Source organism: Liolophura sinensis, chromosome 1 (genome assembly GCF_032854445.1).
Source record: "Liolophura sinensis isolate JHLJ2023 chromosome 1, CUHK_Ljap_v2, whole genome shotgun sequence".
Classification (NCBI taxonomy): Eukaryota; Metazoa; Mollusca; class Polyplacophora; order Chitonida; family Chitonidae; genus Liolophura; species Liolophura sinensis.
In genome coordinates, this window is record NC_088295.1 from 56,761,748 (window position 1) to 56,778,526 (window position 16,779).

General features: G+C 36.1%; 1 protein-coding gene across 2 annotated transcripts in view; it reads right to left on the reverse strand.

The window, feature by feature from the left end:
- LOC135476824 (macoilin-like) overlaps positions 1 to 16,779 on the reverse strand; it is a 28,054-nt gene that overhangs the window by 10,423 nt on the left and 852 nt on the right. For both annotated transcript variants that reach the window (XM_064756968.1, XM_064756959.1), the window contains exon 2: positions 7,432 to 7,573. In XM_064756968.1, the coding sequence (XP_064613038.1) occupies positions 7,432 to 7,573 (142 nt within the window). The remainder of the gene's footprint in view (positions 1 to 7,431; positions 7,574 to 16,779) is intronic.

Genomic DNA, 16,779 nt, shown 5'->3' on the forward strand with positions numbered 1-16,779 from the left:
TTAAATACATCTGTTCCGATGTGGTGCCTCATGTCACAGATCGACTAACTTCTGGAAGCTGGCATAAGGCTGCTGATACTAAATCTTATATAGACAGTGTGTTTACATCTTCCTGCCGAACACACCTCTGTGGTACTAACAAGAAAAAAAACAAATTCCTCCCAAAATAGCCAGGAGGAAAACTTTACAGTGAAGATCTGTCTGGGTATCTTCCAAAGGTGCAAGAACATAATGTACAGTTCACATACAGTTTTCTGTAGGCAAATGTTGTGTATGCTAGAATCTGCAAACCTTTTGTACCTTGTTAAGGCCAAAATTAAATTGTTTGTTTGATGTTACAAGCCCTTTATAACAAAAGAGGGTAGGTAGGAGGTTTTTTTTTCTTCTTTTTTTCCTCTTGCAGAAGGGAAGAACAATCGTAGCATCCAGTTCAAATTTATTTATTTATTTGATTGATGTTTATGTAATACTCAAGAATATTTCACTTATACAACGGCAGCCAGAATTATGGTGGGAGGAAACAGGAGAGGAGCATCCTGTTCAAATGATTGATCACAATTAAACTTCCTCAACATTGATCAGAACTCACTACTGAATTATATAACACAATATTTGGCAATTCTTAAATAAATATTCTTAGATCTTTACCATAGAACTAATTGTTAAACATTTTTATGAGTACTACGGCATAATTTTGTCAACAGTTTGTGCTAGCATTTCCAGGTCCTGTACAGAGGGGGCCATCATGTGAAAATGTCTATCACTTTCAGGTCCTGTACAGAGGGGGCCATCATGTGAAAATGTAACCAAAATCCTGTCCAGCTGATACTTTCAACAGAGTCAAGCAGAACCCCATAGCCTAGTAAAAATAAAATCTATACTGAGAAAAGAGAAATCGTTTTATGAAATTTCCTAACTTTAATTAAACTTTGTGAGATTTACAATGTCATAATCAGGTGCACACTTTGTCCTGGCTAAGGATGGCAGCGGTCTATTCGTATCAGTAAATATAAGCCATCCTTACACTGGATTTTCGGACTAAGGAAATTGTATGTTGAAAGAGTGCCTATCACCTGTATATACAGAATGACATTTCAAACGATCGACGAAAAAAATATTAAATGAAATAAAATAAAATAATTTGGCATCTGTAAAAACAGGGAAAAAAAAAGAATTTTGGTCAAGGCCTTTTAGAAGGGTGGGTCACAACACATCAAACTATAATATATTAATTTTGGCCTCACATCTACATGGTGCTTGTGGTTTCTGTGGATCCACATTGTAAAAGCACTGCCTCACTGCGACTATAAGGTGAATGCCCAATAAGGTTGCGTGTTCAAATCCAGCACCCAAAGTTTCAGCTGCAGCTTTATTTTACAAAGTTTGTGAGATGCAAGGAGAAGGCCAGTGGGTTACGCTGGGCACACCACTTTCTTCCATGCATAAACATGATACAGTAGCTGTTATTTAAAAGAGTGAAAAGATCGTAAGCATCAATCAAATAAATAAATAAACATGGCAACTTGAAAGACAAATTAAAGGATGAAGACTGTGTTTGGCACTGAGAATAAGAAACCAGTTTCCAACAGCTAAAATATTCAGATAGCGGAATTCTACTATGACACCTTTCACAATTCAAAAACTTGTATGAGTAAAAAATTCATTAATATATTTCTTCAAATGGACAAGAACATTGTAAATAGGTGAGATCTGTTTACAGTGAGAGTTGGGTTCACCCTAGTAGTGCTGATCAGTTACACTTCAAAAACATATATATACATGTGCATGTAGGTACATCTACACGATCAAATTTGTGTGCTACAAGGATATTAACCTTGTACATGTACACATAGAAGCTGGCGTGCATGTCCATCTATCTGATACATACACCATGGAAATCTTAACGGTTTTCATAAATAGAAAAGCATTGTTCTTCTTTTGTGACAAGACTATTATCGTGTGTCAATAAAAGCTCGCACAGCATGACACATGCACAAGTGTTGTGACATGCACTTCGTAGACAGTGCGTGCGCCCGTGGTCATCAATTACAGGGTTTTAAAATAATCCATGTAGAAAAATAAGTCTTTGGTGTCGTAAATTTTACGCACCAGCGCACCTGTATATCTGTACAAGTATTACTACAGGTACAGTAAGAAATAAAACATGAAACTCGGCCAGTGGCTTTTGCTAAACTTGTTTTTATGCACATGTATTTTTTTTCCCCACCGATGCCCGCTGCACCTGGCTGTGTTCAGCATTAGGCTGAACCACAAATGTATCACATAATGTAGAAGGATTAGAGACAGGTGAATACAAATATCGTGACCTACATTCAGACTGATGAATAGAAATAATTTATTGTTATGTACATGTGTACAACTCAAGGTGAATAACCTTCCTCAAATGGGGTGATATTTAGCTGTAAATGTTCTAATTTTGTCCATGGAAGATACAGGGGTCCAATTCTTTGGTCATTCACTCATTTACAAGAGCTACAAAAGAAGATAATGGCCTCAAATTGAACCCAGGTCATCACAAAGACGACTCTGGGCCATGCAATTATTTTTGCTTTCAAACAAATTCATGACTGTTATAGTTTATCCACTTCCAGGTTGGTTTACAAATTATAAATGCAATATATACATTTCACATCATTAAATTCTATTGGGTAACCTTAATTTCTGTTGAGGTCCTCGCACTGCAGAGCTCAAAACATTAAACATTAAACATTTTGACACCTGACATAAATTTTCAGTATGTTTATTTGCAACTTACAAATAATACTACGTTTTTGAAACGACATGTAAAATATACACTTTAATAGTGTGTTTTAAGGTTATGCATTACACATGTACTTGGCGAGTGTTACATATAAAAATGATAAAGCATTTTAAAAAAGTGAAATTTAACAGTTATATGTAATTCCTTGAACCGTAGTCTATGTTATACCACACAGGAACATCTGTAAAAACATACACATGTGGTAATCAGTGTACACTATGTTTATCTTGGCACAATGCTCAACCATACAGTTTATTTCATCTGATGTTTGTTTATTATGCTTTTTATTCTTTACTCTGGAAAATTTCATTTACACGTTACTTACATGACAGTGATGAGATTTGTTGGTAAAGTATAAAGTTTACCACACTGAAATGTACTTGGACTTCACCACCTGTAGTATTCATTCAGTGAAACTACTCACATAATATTACTCCCATATATATGGACAAGTATATGTATGTATAATGCACGCATGTATGTATATATATATATATATATATATATATATATATATATATATATATATATATATATATGTATGTGTGTTATATATATATATATATATATATATATATATATATATATATATATATATATACCAAGGATATACATGTATGGTATACCATAAATGATTAAATATCGCTCATATAAATGTCATAAAATATTATTGTAGGTGCTGAACTTTACATTTTTCCAGAAGGAAATTATCCTACTGTGTACATAAAACCTCGAAACACCTTTCTATCTAAAACAGAGTTCTCTGAATCTGACAAAATAAGGCAACTTTAGTAATCGACAAACTTTTGAGTAGTTTACTGTATAATGCTAATTCTGATGACATCATCAGTTAAATACATGCACATGTATGTTGTTTACACTCTGAAATCAGCTAGGACACCTTCCACATTTTCTTCATTCTGTCATGTATACAAATTGTCTGTAGGACATGTACATGTATTGCAGAATATCTTCACAACCATTTTGTAAATATTTACACACCACTAACCACCTCAGCAGCCCACAGCTAAAAGCGAAACATCACCTGCATGTCAAGTACATAATTTTCTTTTGAATTAAATGTAAGGGTTTCTATTTTAAATGTTACAATCACTACAAATACACGCAACATACCTGTGGACTAAACATGTATCTACATAAATGTATTTAAAAGAGAGGTACATGTATATGCATGTTATATGATCTTTCAATGTGTTTACATGCAAATCCTGTAATTTTAGGACAACTATTTCCTGATTTTTATATGTTCTTGCCGCAATATGGTTTAAATGCTGACAATGTGACCTGAAGCCCCAATCCTCCATCTATTCATTTATTTAACTGCAAGTATTTGAATTTTTCAGGGATCATGTTTCAGGAAGAGATATGAAGTATGGTGGAGTCCGGAAGTTATAAGTGATAAAAATTGTGATTAGGTTTACAGTATCAAAGAGATCATATCACAAGCGACATAAACGCAATTATTGCCCTCTCTTCTTGCAACACAACTCAAAAAGTGGACTGCCTGATGTAAACCACCGATCTGTGGCAAGTTACTGACAAACTTTCTTATGTTAGATGGTCAGATTTGGCAGAGAACTTTGGCAGAGAGCTTTATGTACATGTATACAGTTTGCCTTATTCAGGTTTACCCATAGCATTTAAACTCAGAAAACATGGATGGCAATTCAATGAAACAGAATAATAATAAAAGCTAGCTAAAGGCATGGAGCTGTGAACATGCGGTATAGCTTGTGAAGATGTAAATCTAGATTCTGGGGAGTGCCCAGCCCTCCTTAAGTGCATGAGATGCTCTGAGTCTATAATCCATCAAACATAATGCTGATACAACAAGTGGAAACAATCAGTAAGGTGACCAGAAATAGCCACAGTATCTAAGTGCAGGATTTTTATACCCTAATCATAACATGTGTTCGCTTTATTTGGGTCACTGATATCACCCTTCTCTACATACAGGTGAAGAAGGTTTTTAATATAAACATACCAACGCCCACATACCAATATACACAAGTCAACTTCACAAAAATGGTTTAGGCCCCAAACAGCACCTGTTAGATTGCTAACACTAAAACAAAAAACACTTAGTGTAGATAACAAGACCCTATTTCAATAGTTATGGTGTACAGTACATCACTGTACACTTATGCGGTACATATGATTTTGTTTCAATGCATATTCAATTTTAACGCAACTGTGGCTTAAACTGTTTAAAATATAATCACATGTACCATTTAATAACATGGTCTGGAGGTTCCTCAATGAGAATCGATGTTTTGACAGTTCAGTAATATACCTGTACACTGCGTTTCTTTTTACTTTTTTACTATATTCAAAAACACTTCAAAATGACTTTTTTGGAAGTTTGGAAACTTCGAACAAAATGGTATGTTTTCCCAATTTTTTTTACTTCATTTTGAGCTGTTTTCAAACATGGCTAAAAGTTAAGCAACATGTACATCGTTTATATTGCTGAACAACATAAAATGGAGCATCTGTAAACACACATGTACAGTACATGTATTTTTAGCTTGAACTAAAACTTCTAAACCTCAATGTAACAAATAAGCTAAACATACCTCACTATTAAAAACAGAAAAATCTTTCATTTACATTTTATCAGTGTGGTTGTAGTTTGTTCTCATTGATAAGTGGACACTTGTGGGGTTTTACTGCTGACAAAAAACTGTACTTAGGCGATACCAATTTTCTTCTGTGATTTACTGGTGAGTCAATGCTTAAAAGAGCAAAAATGAAATAAAAATATTTTGACATGTCCAATCTTGATACATTTTATGGTTTTCCCTGTTTTTCTAGGTTTTCCAATCATGTCAATATGTCTTCAACAGTCCACACTTCCCACAACTTGGATGATTTTTCAGTTTTAGTTTAATCCCTCCTTCGACAAGATTTATTCTAAGTGCTCATAAAATAAATTAATTCGGTGTAGCCTTATTGTACAACCACACCTGAAACACTTCGTCCAAACAGATTTATGAACAAGTACCTGTACTACAGCGCATATAGATGTATGTACATGTACAGCTGTTACCAAAGATAAACCTATGTACGTGTAACTGTGGATGACCATAAATTTCACCCATGACTAACTTGCCCATTTTTCCCTGATTCTGAAAGTTATATTGATTTTAGAAAGGTGCTTTGAAGTTTGCTTTGAACATGGGATGATACTGTGCTGGAAAATTGCAAGATTCATCACTGAAAATAATAAACTGCGACACTTATGTGTCTCTAAAATTGCACTTCTGAGGGCCAAACTTTTGGTCATCTAGGGCAGTCTACTTCACCTAAAGCTTTGAATTTTTCAAATAACACGTTTTACTGGATTCTAATTGAATCCATAGTGTTGCTTAAAAAATTTTTGTGGAGTATGATTACTATTTTATCAGAAAAAACTCAAGTGTTAGTTTTAACATGTCATTACAGTACATGCACCTAGGAAATGTAGCAAATACACACATGTACGTACAACCTTCACCAAAAGACAAACTTCCCTCAATCAACTTTGTCATACATGAATACATAAATGCACATGTCGCATATAAAAATATATGCAGTATCCATGATTCAAGGAAAGTAGCCTACATACACACCTCCTTCTGGTGACACTTGATTTTTTTTTTGTTCTCGCCTACTCTACTGTGCACAAAGGGAAATTCTCTAGTTAGTCTACAGGTGGAAACTTTACACCTGTGAATGTAGGGCAGAGTACAATGACCCAGCAGGCCAAATCCTTAGATATTTACTAGTTTACAACACTACACTACAAGAACACAAGCCTAGCCTACAAACACACACATCTCATACTCCTAATTCATTAATTTACCTAGCTGAGAAAAATTTCCCGACCTTTCAGGTGTGCATAATGAAGTGGTTTGTGACGGTCATCCAAAACAGATAAAAATGTATGTTCATGGATCAACCTTTGAAAACTACAAGAGCTAAAATGCTGTGTTGGCAGATTTTTATGAGTTCCCAGTCATGTAAATGTATATGTACAGTGTACTGTAAAGTTATACTATAACTGTACACGCACTGTAAATTACAGACTTGTTTCACTTAAGACTTTAATGCCATAGTGAAGAACTAATCCAGTTTGTCAGTTGTGTCATACACATCATGAACTGTGGACTGAACATGCAAATGTACATTAACTTCCAAATTTGCTGAACTCACATCAGCACATACAAGTATGACTGATGCTAAAATTTCCCTTTACATCACAAAATGATATGTATCAGGCAGAAGTAAAGTATTATTTGTAAAAGTTAATGGGACAATCCGCTATGAGAGGAAAAAACCTTAGTTTGCAGAATGCAGAGTATTATTTCAACACTTTCAGCCAAATCTGACAAGAGGTTCAAACAACTTTTCAGGAAGTATAAAATTGACAATAACTACCTACCCATGTAGCACTATCATCAGCAACCTGTAAATTAACGACATTCAATATTTCCTTGACAGACTTGATGGTGGTAGAGTTCATAAAATCACTGTATATATTTCCACTTATCCATAATAGAGGACAAATGAATAAATAATTATGACTTAATGCCGCACCAAAGAATATCCATAACTAAAGATATGCATAAACGTGCATGATGGCTTACCAATCCTTGATACTTGAATGAGTCGTAGACACTTCTGAGTAGCAGCCAGAACGGCCACAGGTACTCAAACCGGAATTCCAAGATAAAATCAGCCATCAGAACCAGAGCCCAGACCAGCAGAAATTTCAGGTACAAGAACGTGCTGTAACAAAAACAAAATTTATTTCAATGGTGTTTTGCAACGACTGATTGATTGGTCTTAATGCCTTAGTCAGAAAGATTTCAGTTATACAATGGGAGTCAAGTGCACATGTGCATGAGTATTCATGCATGGGCATAAAGAAATGAAGCGGCTGGTGTGAACCACTGACCTTTGCAATGTTCCTGACAAAAATCCTGGTCAAACAGCAAGAACTTGATTTGTGCATGGTCTTGCAACGATTATACTGTTATTTCACAAGAACAAAACACGAACTGTTGTGTAATATCACATGAACAACATACAGACCATGTGCATACCGGTCTAAGATTAACAGAATCTGTATCTATACTTGTACACGTAAGTTCATATGTGGAACCCTTTCCTCTCTTTCTCAGGACAACCACCACCTGCTTTCTTCCTTAATTTCTATATGCTGTATACATGTATGTAGTTTAGTTTTAATACTGTCATGTGTTTGGGTGCTAAAGACCAAGATTGTACTTTCTTCAATACTTACACATACACGCCCTGTCAACACACATAAAAACTGATGGAACTGAGGTTGTGGTGTCAAGTTTTAATCAATATGACCACATGAGTCATAAACCGGCAGGTTATAACTGTACTATCTTGTGTGTAAATACATCTCTTTTCTGTAATCATTATACTCTACATGTACATACACGTGGTTTGTAACCCCAGTCAAAACTGCACGTAAGAAAGAAGATGCAGATATATGCACAGCGTACTCTTATTACATCGAAGTCTTATGCCTTCCTATGCATACACGCATCAAGTCTACTACACGTCGTTGTGCCTCATCACTTCCACCCCCACACGGCCCTTGTTTTAAAACAATTCACTGCATATGTTAAAGTTACCCACCAAACAAATTTAGATGTGTCTGAAAACGTATTCAATTTTGGGCCATCGCACAATATGTAATATATATGATCACATAGCGTAACCAGCTTTCGCATTTGTGTATCTAAAATATACTTAGGTATTTATTTATCTTACTGGTGTCTTATGCCGCACTCAAGGTTATTTAACTTATGTGACGACAGCCAGCATTATGGTGGTAGATAATCTATCTGCATGTTCCTGGCAGACCTGTATAACACGCACTATTAGTATTAACAGTATTATCATGATTAGGAATTACACTTCCAGAATATGTATGTAACACAGATTCCAGTACATGTATAACTGACATCTATACAAGTCTGACTATTAGTACAGTACCATGTGAGCATGAAACAAGATAGTACATACTAAAACGTTGTAGTAGCTTACTATTACTTCTGTATTATTATTGAAGGTGGCCTTGACAGGGGTCTGGGAGGTAGAAATCGTCAACAGAGCAATTTCCATGCCTGCTCCTAGGCGAACTGTTAATGTGTATGCACATGAAAATGTGTTTTTCCTTATCTCTGCTAAGATTGTTCTATATGCACATCATCATGTAGACTGTGCTGCATGATTATCACAGCCATTGTAATATAAACCCTTTATATGTAGACTAAGCATACATGTATATCTACAGTATACATGGACATTACATGCGTGTAATGATCCATAAGCAACCAGATGACTTGGTTTATAGCTGCATGTCATTCGGTTTCATATCTAAATAATCACAAAAACCCAGGATGCCTATGCACTAAAATAAGCTGTAATACATGTACAATGTTGTATTGCAGTGAGTTGTATACAGTGAGGTTATATGTACATGTAAACCTCCCATTCAGCTCAAGAGCCATTCACACTTCCTCAGAGGTATCATCCACACCATCGCTAAACCGTGAAGTATGCCATCCTAAGGACTCAAGTAAACACTCCAACAACAACCCCAATAACTCACCAAACTCTGGAGCTTCTCACTGAGGCCAACAGCTCTACGTACTAGCATAAATCAACAGACTACAACTGTACGCCACATGTATTGTACAGCACAGAAGCGTACAAGTATCAATAATTACGCGGATGACACAAGAGCATGCACAGTTCTCGAAGTTCAATGCCATTCAATGCAATTTTAGCTTAAATCATGATCAAATTTTATTACTTCACATTTCTAGAATTGTGATTACTAACACCAGGAATTTTACATGTAGTATGGCATTACAGATTATTACAACTTCACAACCTAAGTAAACAGCTGAAAAACCTTGTCAATAAACTCTGAGAATTCCCAGCCATGGATTGATGGCACACATGGGCAAGACTGCGGAAAAAGGTTTGGACAATTACCAAATGCTACATACATGTAGCACTACATTTCTTAGAAAAATGCTCTCAACAAAAGAAAGCAAATATGGACATATCTACAGGGAAGTGATCAAGAACAGATTATCCCATTTTAAGTAACTGGAAACTGGGAGACCAAGAAAGCTTGCATGTATCATCTTTCTCATTTCACAAGGCACATGTATGTAAATGTAAATATCTGCAAACTCTACATTAGTTTCCAAATGAGAGTAATACTAATAAATGTACCTATATGTTCTTGTGTACATGCATCTGTACACCTACATCATGTATGTACACAAACAATGAGTAAAGAATACAACTTTCACTACTACAATAGTGTATGCTAATGCACCGGTTATATTCATACATGTATATTTCTTTTCTTTTAAAATATGTGTACACTTTATCTTGGTCCTTTCTTCCCCTGCACTATAGGTTCCTCACTTCTTATATCTATTTATTTCTGGTGTTTCATGCCACACTCAAAAATGTTTCCCTTATACAATTGCAGTCAGCATTATTGTGCGTTGCTTCTTACAAATTTGTCAGCTTCTCTTCATAACAGAATCATGAGATTACTGACTGGGATAACAGGTCTAATTGTTATTAATGTTTATTTAACAAGGTATATATTTATTTACACGATTTGTGTTTACAGGCGAGCTCTAGAGCATTTCAATTATCTGATGGCGGACAGCAGAGCCCTGGGGAAACCCACGATCATCCTCCGCAGGTTGACAAGGTATATATGGTGTAGTGGCTAAAATTAGAATGGATATATCTGCTGCAGGGCAGTTGGCTCAGCATTGTCAACAGTTACTGACATCTGCTCATGGTATCAACAAAACAATGCTGATAAAACAGTTTGACAAAAAACAGACCATACAGTGTTCAGTCCACAAAGCATGTACATCCAAAGAAACATGATCTCTTCAACATAACAATCATGCTGAAGACAAAAGATTACATATACCCTAATTATTCAACCTATTCACCTCTACAATGAATATTTTGAAATATTCTGAGAGAGGTACTGTAGGGGTGTGGAGATTAAATTTGCATAGATTTATGAAGCTTGCATCTTTAGTGACACAGCTGAATCACTTTAGCATCATTTTGATAACAACTATATACTTAAATTCCACCGGAAAAAAGTGGATTAGTGGTTGAACAGGTTGAAGATCGTATTCAAATATGTACATCATTATTATCATGTGAACCATACAATGGTTGCAAAAAATGTTAAGACAGTACGCGTATGCACTTCAAGTCATATATACCAGTAAGTCCTAAGCTACAAATACATGTGAACTTAGTCCCACATGTATATCTACTACAATGACTATGTACATGTCTTCTATGTGAGGAGGCCTTGGCAGCCTTTGCTAAGTACTGGTTGCACGCATCAGTACATAAGCAGTGACTGTAGAACAATGAGTTCTGAACTCTTACAGTACACCAAACACGAAACCAACAGTGTGTACTGTACATGTACATTTAAACAGATTAGAGCACCCTGCTGCTGTTTATGATGTAGGTGTATGGCAGAACTTCAGCTGTCAGTACCACGGAGTCAAGGTTTAGACTCTACCATTGTGTTTACAAGCACAATGATCTGCGAGATGAACTGTCAGTGTTCAATTCACACCTGTGCGAAGACTAGAAGAAATTATCCGTTAGTCATAGTGTTAGAAGTAAATCAATAACCTACTCCTAGTAGTCTCGGGGGACCAACTCCTGTATACTGGGGATGCTGTGTGTAGTATAACACACAGTCTATAAATGTACAGTTATTTAATGAAATATATTATATATACATGTATAACAATGGACATGTATTCACAGTCAGCCACCCTGTTCAATGTTGGCACCGGCACTACACAACATTTAGCCATTTTAGTATTGGCACAAGCCAAAATTTAGCTATTTTAGTTGTAGTACTAGCACTTGCTAAAATCTGATTAGGTCAGTACTGACACCAGCTATAACTTAATTGGACATATATGCATGCTTGCATTATGTAAATGTATTTTCAATTAGACTTAACTGTACAATCATACATGCTGACACTGAAGTGGCTTTTATTTTTCAATCATTTTAACTGTGCAATCATCCATGCTGATGCAAAAATGGCTTTTATTTTCAAAACATTTTAACTGTGCAATCATCCATGCTGATGTAAAAATGGCTTTTATTTTCGAAACATTTTAACTGTGCAATCATCCATGCTGATGCAAAAATAGCTTTTATTTTTCAATCATCTTAACTGTACAATCATCCATGCTGACGCTGAAGTGGCTTTTATTTTTCAATCATCTTAACTGTCCAATCACCCAAGCTGATGCTAAAGTGGCTTTTAATTTCCAAACATCTTAACTAGCTGTATGAATTCCTACATGTGTCTACCCTGTCTGTCATCACTGTTTATATTCAGATGTATATGTAGTCTTGTGTTAAGGTTATATTGTACCAAATGACTCTGGCTCAAAATGTCCATCATTAAAAGTAAAAGGAGACTTAGACACGCTCCCCAATGACCTTTGGATCCAGCCATAGAAATGATTACTGAACGCATCCTTGTCTGACCACCTGTGTCCTTGGTGCAGTCATTTCACCTACTTGACAATGACTGGATATGTCAGCCTAACCCCATCAACATGTTTTTAAAATCAAACATCTAGTAGATCTATATTAAGCTCCTACCTTTTTTCATGGGCATAACAAGTCTGTGCTTTTTGTGTTTTTAAATGTACTGTTATGGTGTTAATGGATATGTCTCTTTGTCTGTACACTCAGCACTATTAATCCATGTAAACACATTGGTCTTATTAAGCTAGTCTATATACCTGTATGAGTACCACATATGGGTGTACACATCAATCCTTCCAATTAAAGCACTGAATCCAGGTTTCCCATGAGCTTTGCCTCCTTTCCTCCCACCATGATGTTGACTGCCGTCATATACAAGTATGTGAATATTCTTGACTATAGTGTCAAACACCAATCAAAAAAATTTACAGATAAATAAATAAGCACTGACAGTCAAAAGATCACACTCCATATGATTCATCAGAAATGAATGAGCTGTGCAGAATATACAGAATGAGATATTCATGCAAAAGAGCACATACCTGTATATTTGCACAAACAAATAACCTATATATTTGTACAAACAAATATTTACATCAATTCAAGGAACTGCAGATGCTAATGGTGCTTAAATTGGACAGCCAGGATGGAAATCAATTTTTAAATTTTCTGCTCATCAATTATGGTACATTTACATGGCCATGAATATTCATCCAATCATCAATGCAAGCCTACCACATTGCCATCTCAATTGTACATGTACGTCATTTTTGCTGACTCAATTTCATTCAAGAGGTAAAAACGCCCAAATTTGGTTCAGGATGAAATTTTGACAAAAACGTGTTGACTTTGTCATTAATTGCATTCACAGACAACAGGGTGTGCAATACACAGCCTTCAGTCTACTACCTTTTAAAATGTTATGTGCCAAGCCAGAGAAACCAAATAGTATGCCGTTTTCCAAAAGTCTCAGTTATAATCCAAAATGGGATTGAACTTGGATTCTCTTGATTGCAAGATGGAGGCTCTACCACTCAACACCACAGTACAAATTTGGTATTATAGAGGATGGTTTTCTGTATGATACCAAGCAAATATAAATAACCTGTAATTTTTAAGGACATGCAGTGTACACCTGTATCTGATTAAATAATGCAACAGAATGTAGCAGGCAAACAATAAGAGGTGTGGAGTAAACTGAACAGGAGGTGAACGACTGACCAAGAACAAAGAAGACGGCCTTCTGCAAAGAAAAGGCATGCTGGCTTTGTCAAACAGTTCTGAAGATGCAATGTAAACACTGGTTTCTTGATGACCCAGCGAATATAAACAGTGTAAGACGCTGCAAGTACCCTACACACGCTTACACACTAACCCAACCTTGAGCCTAAAAACTTCAACGAGTACATGCACACAGCAGAATAAACAGGAAATTGAACCTGCCACTACACACTAATCCATCAAGCTTGGCATCAGTGAATGCAGATTGTGCAACCCTAAAAAACGATTTCATGACTATACCTGACAAAAATTTGGTCACCTTCACGGTTTATCAGGACCTGATCCGGGGTATTTTTGAACCCCACCAAAACTGTTTGGTTGTTAGAAGTCTGGGATCCCAAACAATAAAATTCTCATCCTTTTGCATTATTTGCATGTAAAATATTGGTGAAACTGACAGCTTTGCGAATCAAAAATGTGCACAAAATATTCAGCTATGTCAAGCGCCGTTAATACATGTATTTAGCATATGCTTATAACAGGATTTTCTAGGCTGCTATTCATTCTCACTAGCATGACATCAATAAGTCCCTGTCTGACAAATCTCTTGTAACCCAATGACCCAATGGCCCAAAGGCAGCTAATAACTTAAGCACTGATGAGGGGCCTATATGTAAAACGATAATCCATGAATGTGCTAACCTATAACCATATTATTACTAATATCATTCCGTCTACACTGATAAGTAGGAAAGGCCAGATTTTGCAAATCTGCTTCAGGGAGATTAATGTCTACCAGCTCAGCCATTTGGAAACAGTTGTCTTCTCTGTATCAGCAATCACACACAGGTCAAGACCTCAGCATGTAAATCACTGATGTGTCCAGTTCTAACAGGGCACGACAGATCCCCACTGCTTTCCACTGTTTGTCTGTCAAAGCTCCAATAATACTACATGTAGTTCACCTTTATTACAACCACTACAAGTTACATGTAGACTGACCACTATATGCATGTATACATATAGCTGCAGTGTGGTTACCAAATTTGTACTGACATTTCACTAGAAGAATGGGGAATAACTAAACAACTAGGCTTGAACATCCCTTGGGGAGAGGCTTTAATAGCCTTCAAAGACATGGGACCAGTTGTTCAAACAAGTATTACTAAGAGTTAAGCATGAACAAATTCAGCAGCTTTGTTTATCTACTTACACAGACTAGAGAGGAGATGGATACATGTAATTTGAATCTTACTTTGCTTACAGGTATAGTATTTTTGTGGGGTCAGAACTTTGGGTACAAACATGAGTTCTGTCAATTTCTGAGTTCAGAAAACATAAAATTAGTCTACTCATCACATGTTTTACCATGTAATGCATGTTGACACACAGTTTCTGAGTCACAGCCCCAATACACCATTGCAGGTTTGGCTAAATTATTTGTTAATTATCATTTAGGGATTCCAGCATTTATCACCATTATGAATTCTACATTTCTTTAAATATTATTAATTGCAAAGTAAATACAGTCTGCAAGGAGTCATCTCCTACTTGATTTAGGTGATGAAGTAGATCAACATGCCAATTTGGGGGGATTCCTCAAGTTCAGATTACTGATAATGAATCAGTTACAGGTAGCTTTCAGAAGTGGCAATGATATGTCACATGCTGTAATTTACAATATCATCTGCTGGAAGGTGTTAATTTACTGAGCACACCTGCTGTATAATCTTGATAAAACTGTCAAAATAGCTGCAGAGGTGCAAATAGGAAACGAAATGCAAACATTAGCATCCCACCTGTCCTTTGCAGTTGTCAGTGGAGATTTTCATCAAATTACACAGGATATCAAACACTAACATTCATAATTCTTAATTTACTTCTTTGAATTTTGACATTGGCTAGTGTTTTACCTCGTATTTAAGTAAAAGAAAGCTAAAATGCGAAGAAGGATCATCATATAGGCAACTGACCACTGTGCATAAAAAACTTTTATTTACTTTTTCAGATTTTTTTAAGAGTGTTGAAAGGCATTCAAATATTTGAATACCAGGGTGGGCTTTATGAGACAAACTGACAGTAACTCTGACGTCACATCACCTTTTTTTCCTCATGTTCACTACAGGGAAGGAAATCAGTGCCTTTGGAGTTGGAAAAACTTCCTGTGACGTCAGAGCTAATAGACTCTGATAATATGGTTCATAAAGCCAACGTTCGATTTCAAATGTTTGAACGCCTTTAACTCTTTTCATAAAAATCTAATTAAATAAATGAAAATATATTTATGCATGGTTTTAAGTGGTCTATTTAGTGATGCCTACTTCAATTTTTAGAGGCATTTTCCTTTAAACAAATGATTTTTAAGCAGATCCGCTTTAATAAGCGACATTAACAGAGCATATTTGCCATTGTGTTTACAATAAGTTAATGCAAATGGGGACACGATTTCCAATGCAGAATTTCAATGAAACAGATATTAAATGTAGTAAGCATGCCACTGCTAGGTTAAAGCGCAGGCTGTTGAGTGAAAATTAGCACCCAGGCCCCGATAGCCAAGGATGTTAGCTGTGATCTTTCAGTGTGAAGTTAGGCATATATCGCAGTCGAGGAGTCTTTCAGGTTAAAATATTGATGTTTAAAAACAGCCTAGTGTGGGGAAACTCTGTGCAACAAAAATCCATGCAAAATGAACCAATGCATGCAATAACCAGGCAAAACTCCAATAAATTATGTTCACCAAGGCATTCTCTGGTCCTCTGCCAAATTCGTACACATTCTGTAGCCTTTACAACCAGTAAATTAAAGATAATTCACACTTGTGACTTACGCTCACATGTTGTGTCAACATCGTGACGTAATAAACTGGGTTGTCGCTTCCCGCGCATGTGTGGTTGATCTTTCAGGACATCACTATGTTTTGATCAGCTGGCTGTCAGTTTTGACAGACAGAAAGCCATGCACCTGCATCGGAATCGAACGAGGAGGTAGCTCTATGTAAGCATTATAGAGGAAGCAGGTCTGCATAGCTCTCTGGCTAATAGTGGCCAGTGGGCCCCGCATATCAGTATATATAAGCCACCCTTAGACCGAGGTCTCAGGCTAAGCCCCCTGTAATGTGAGATCTCACGACATTTCTGCTAAAA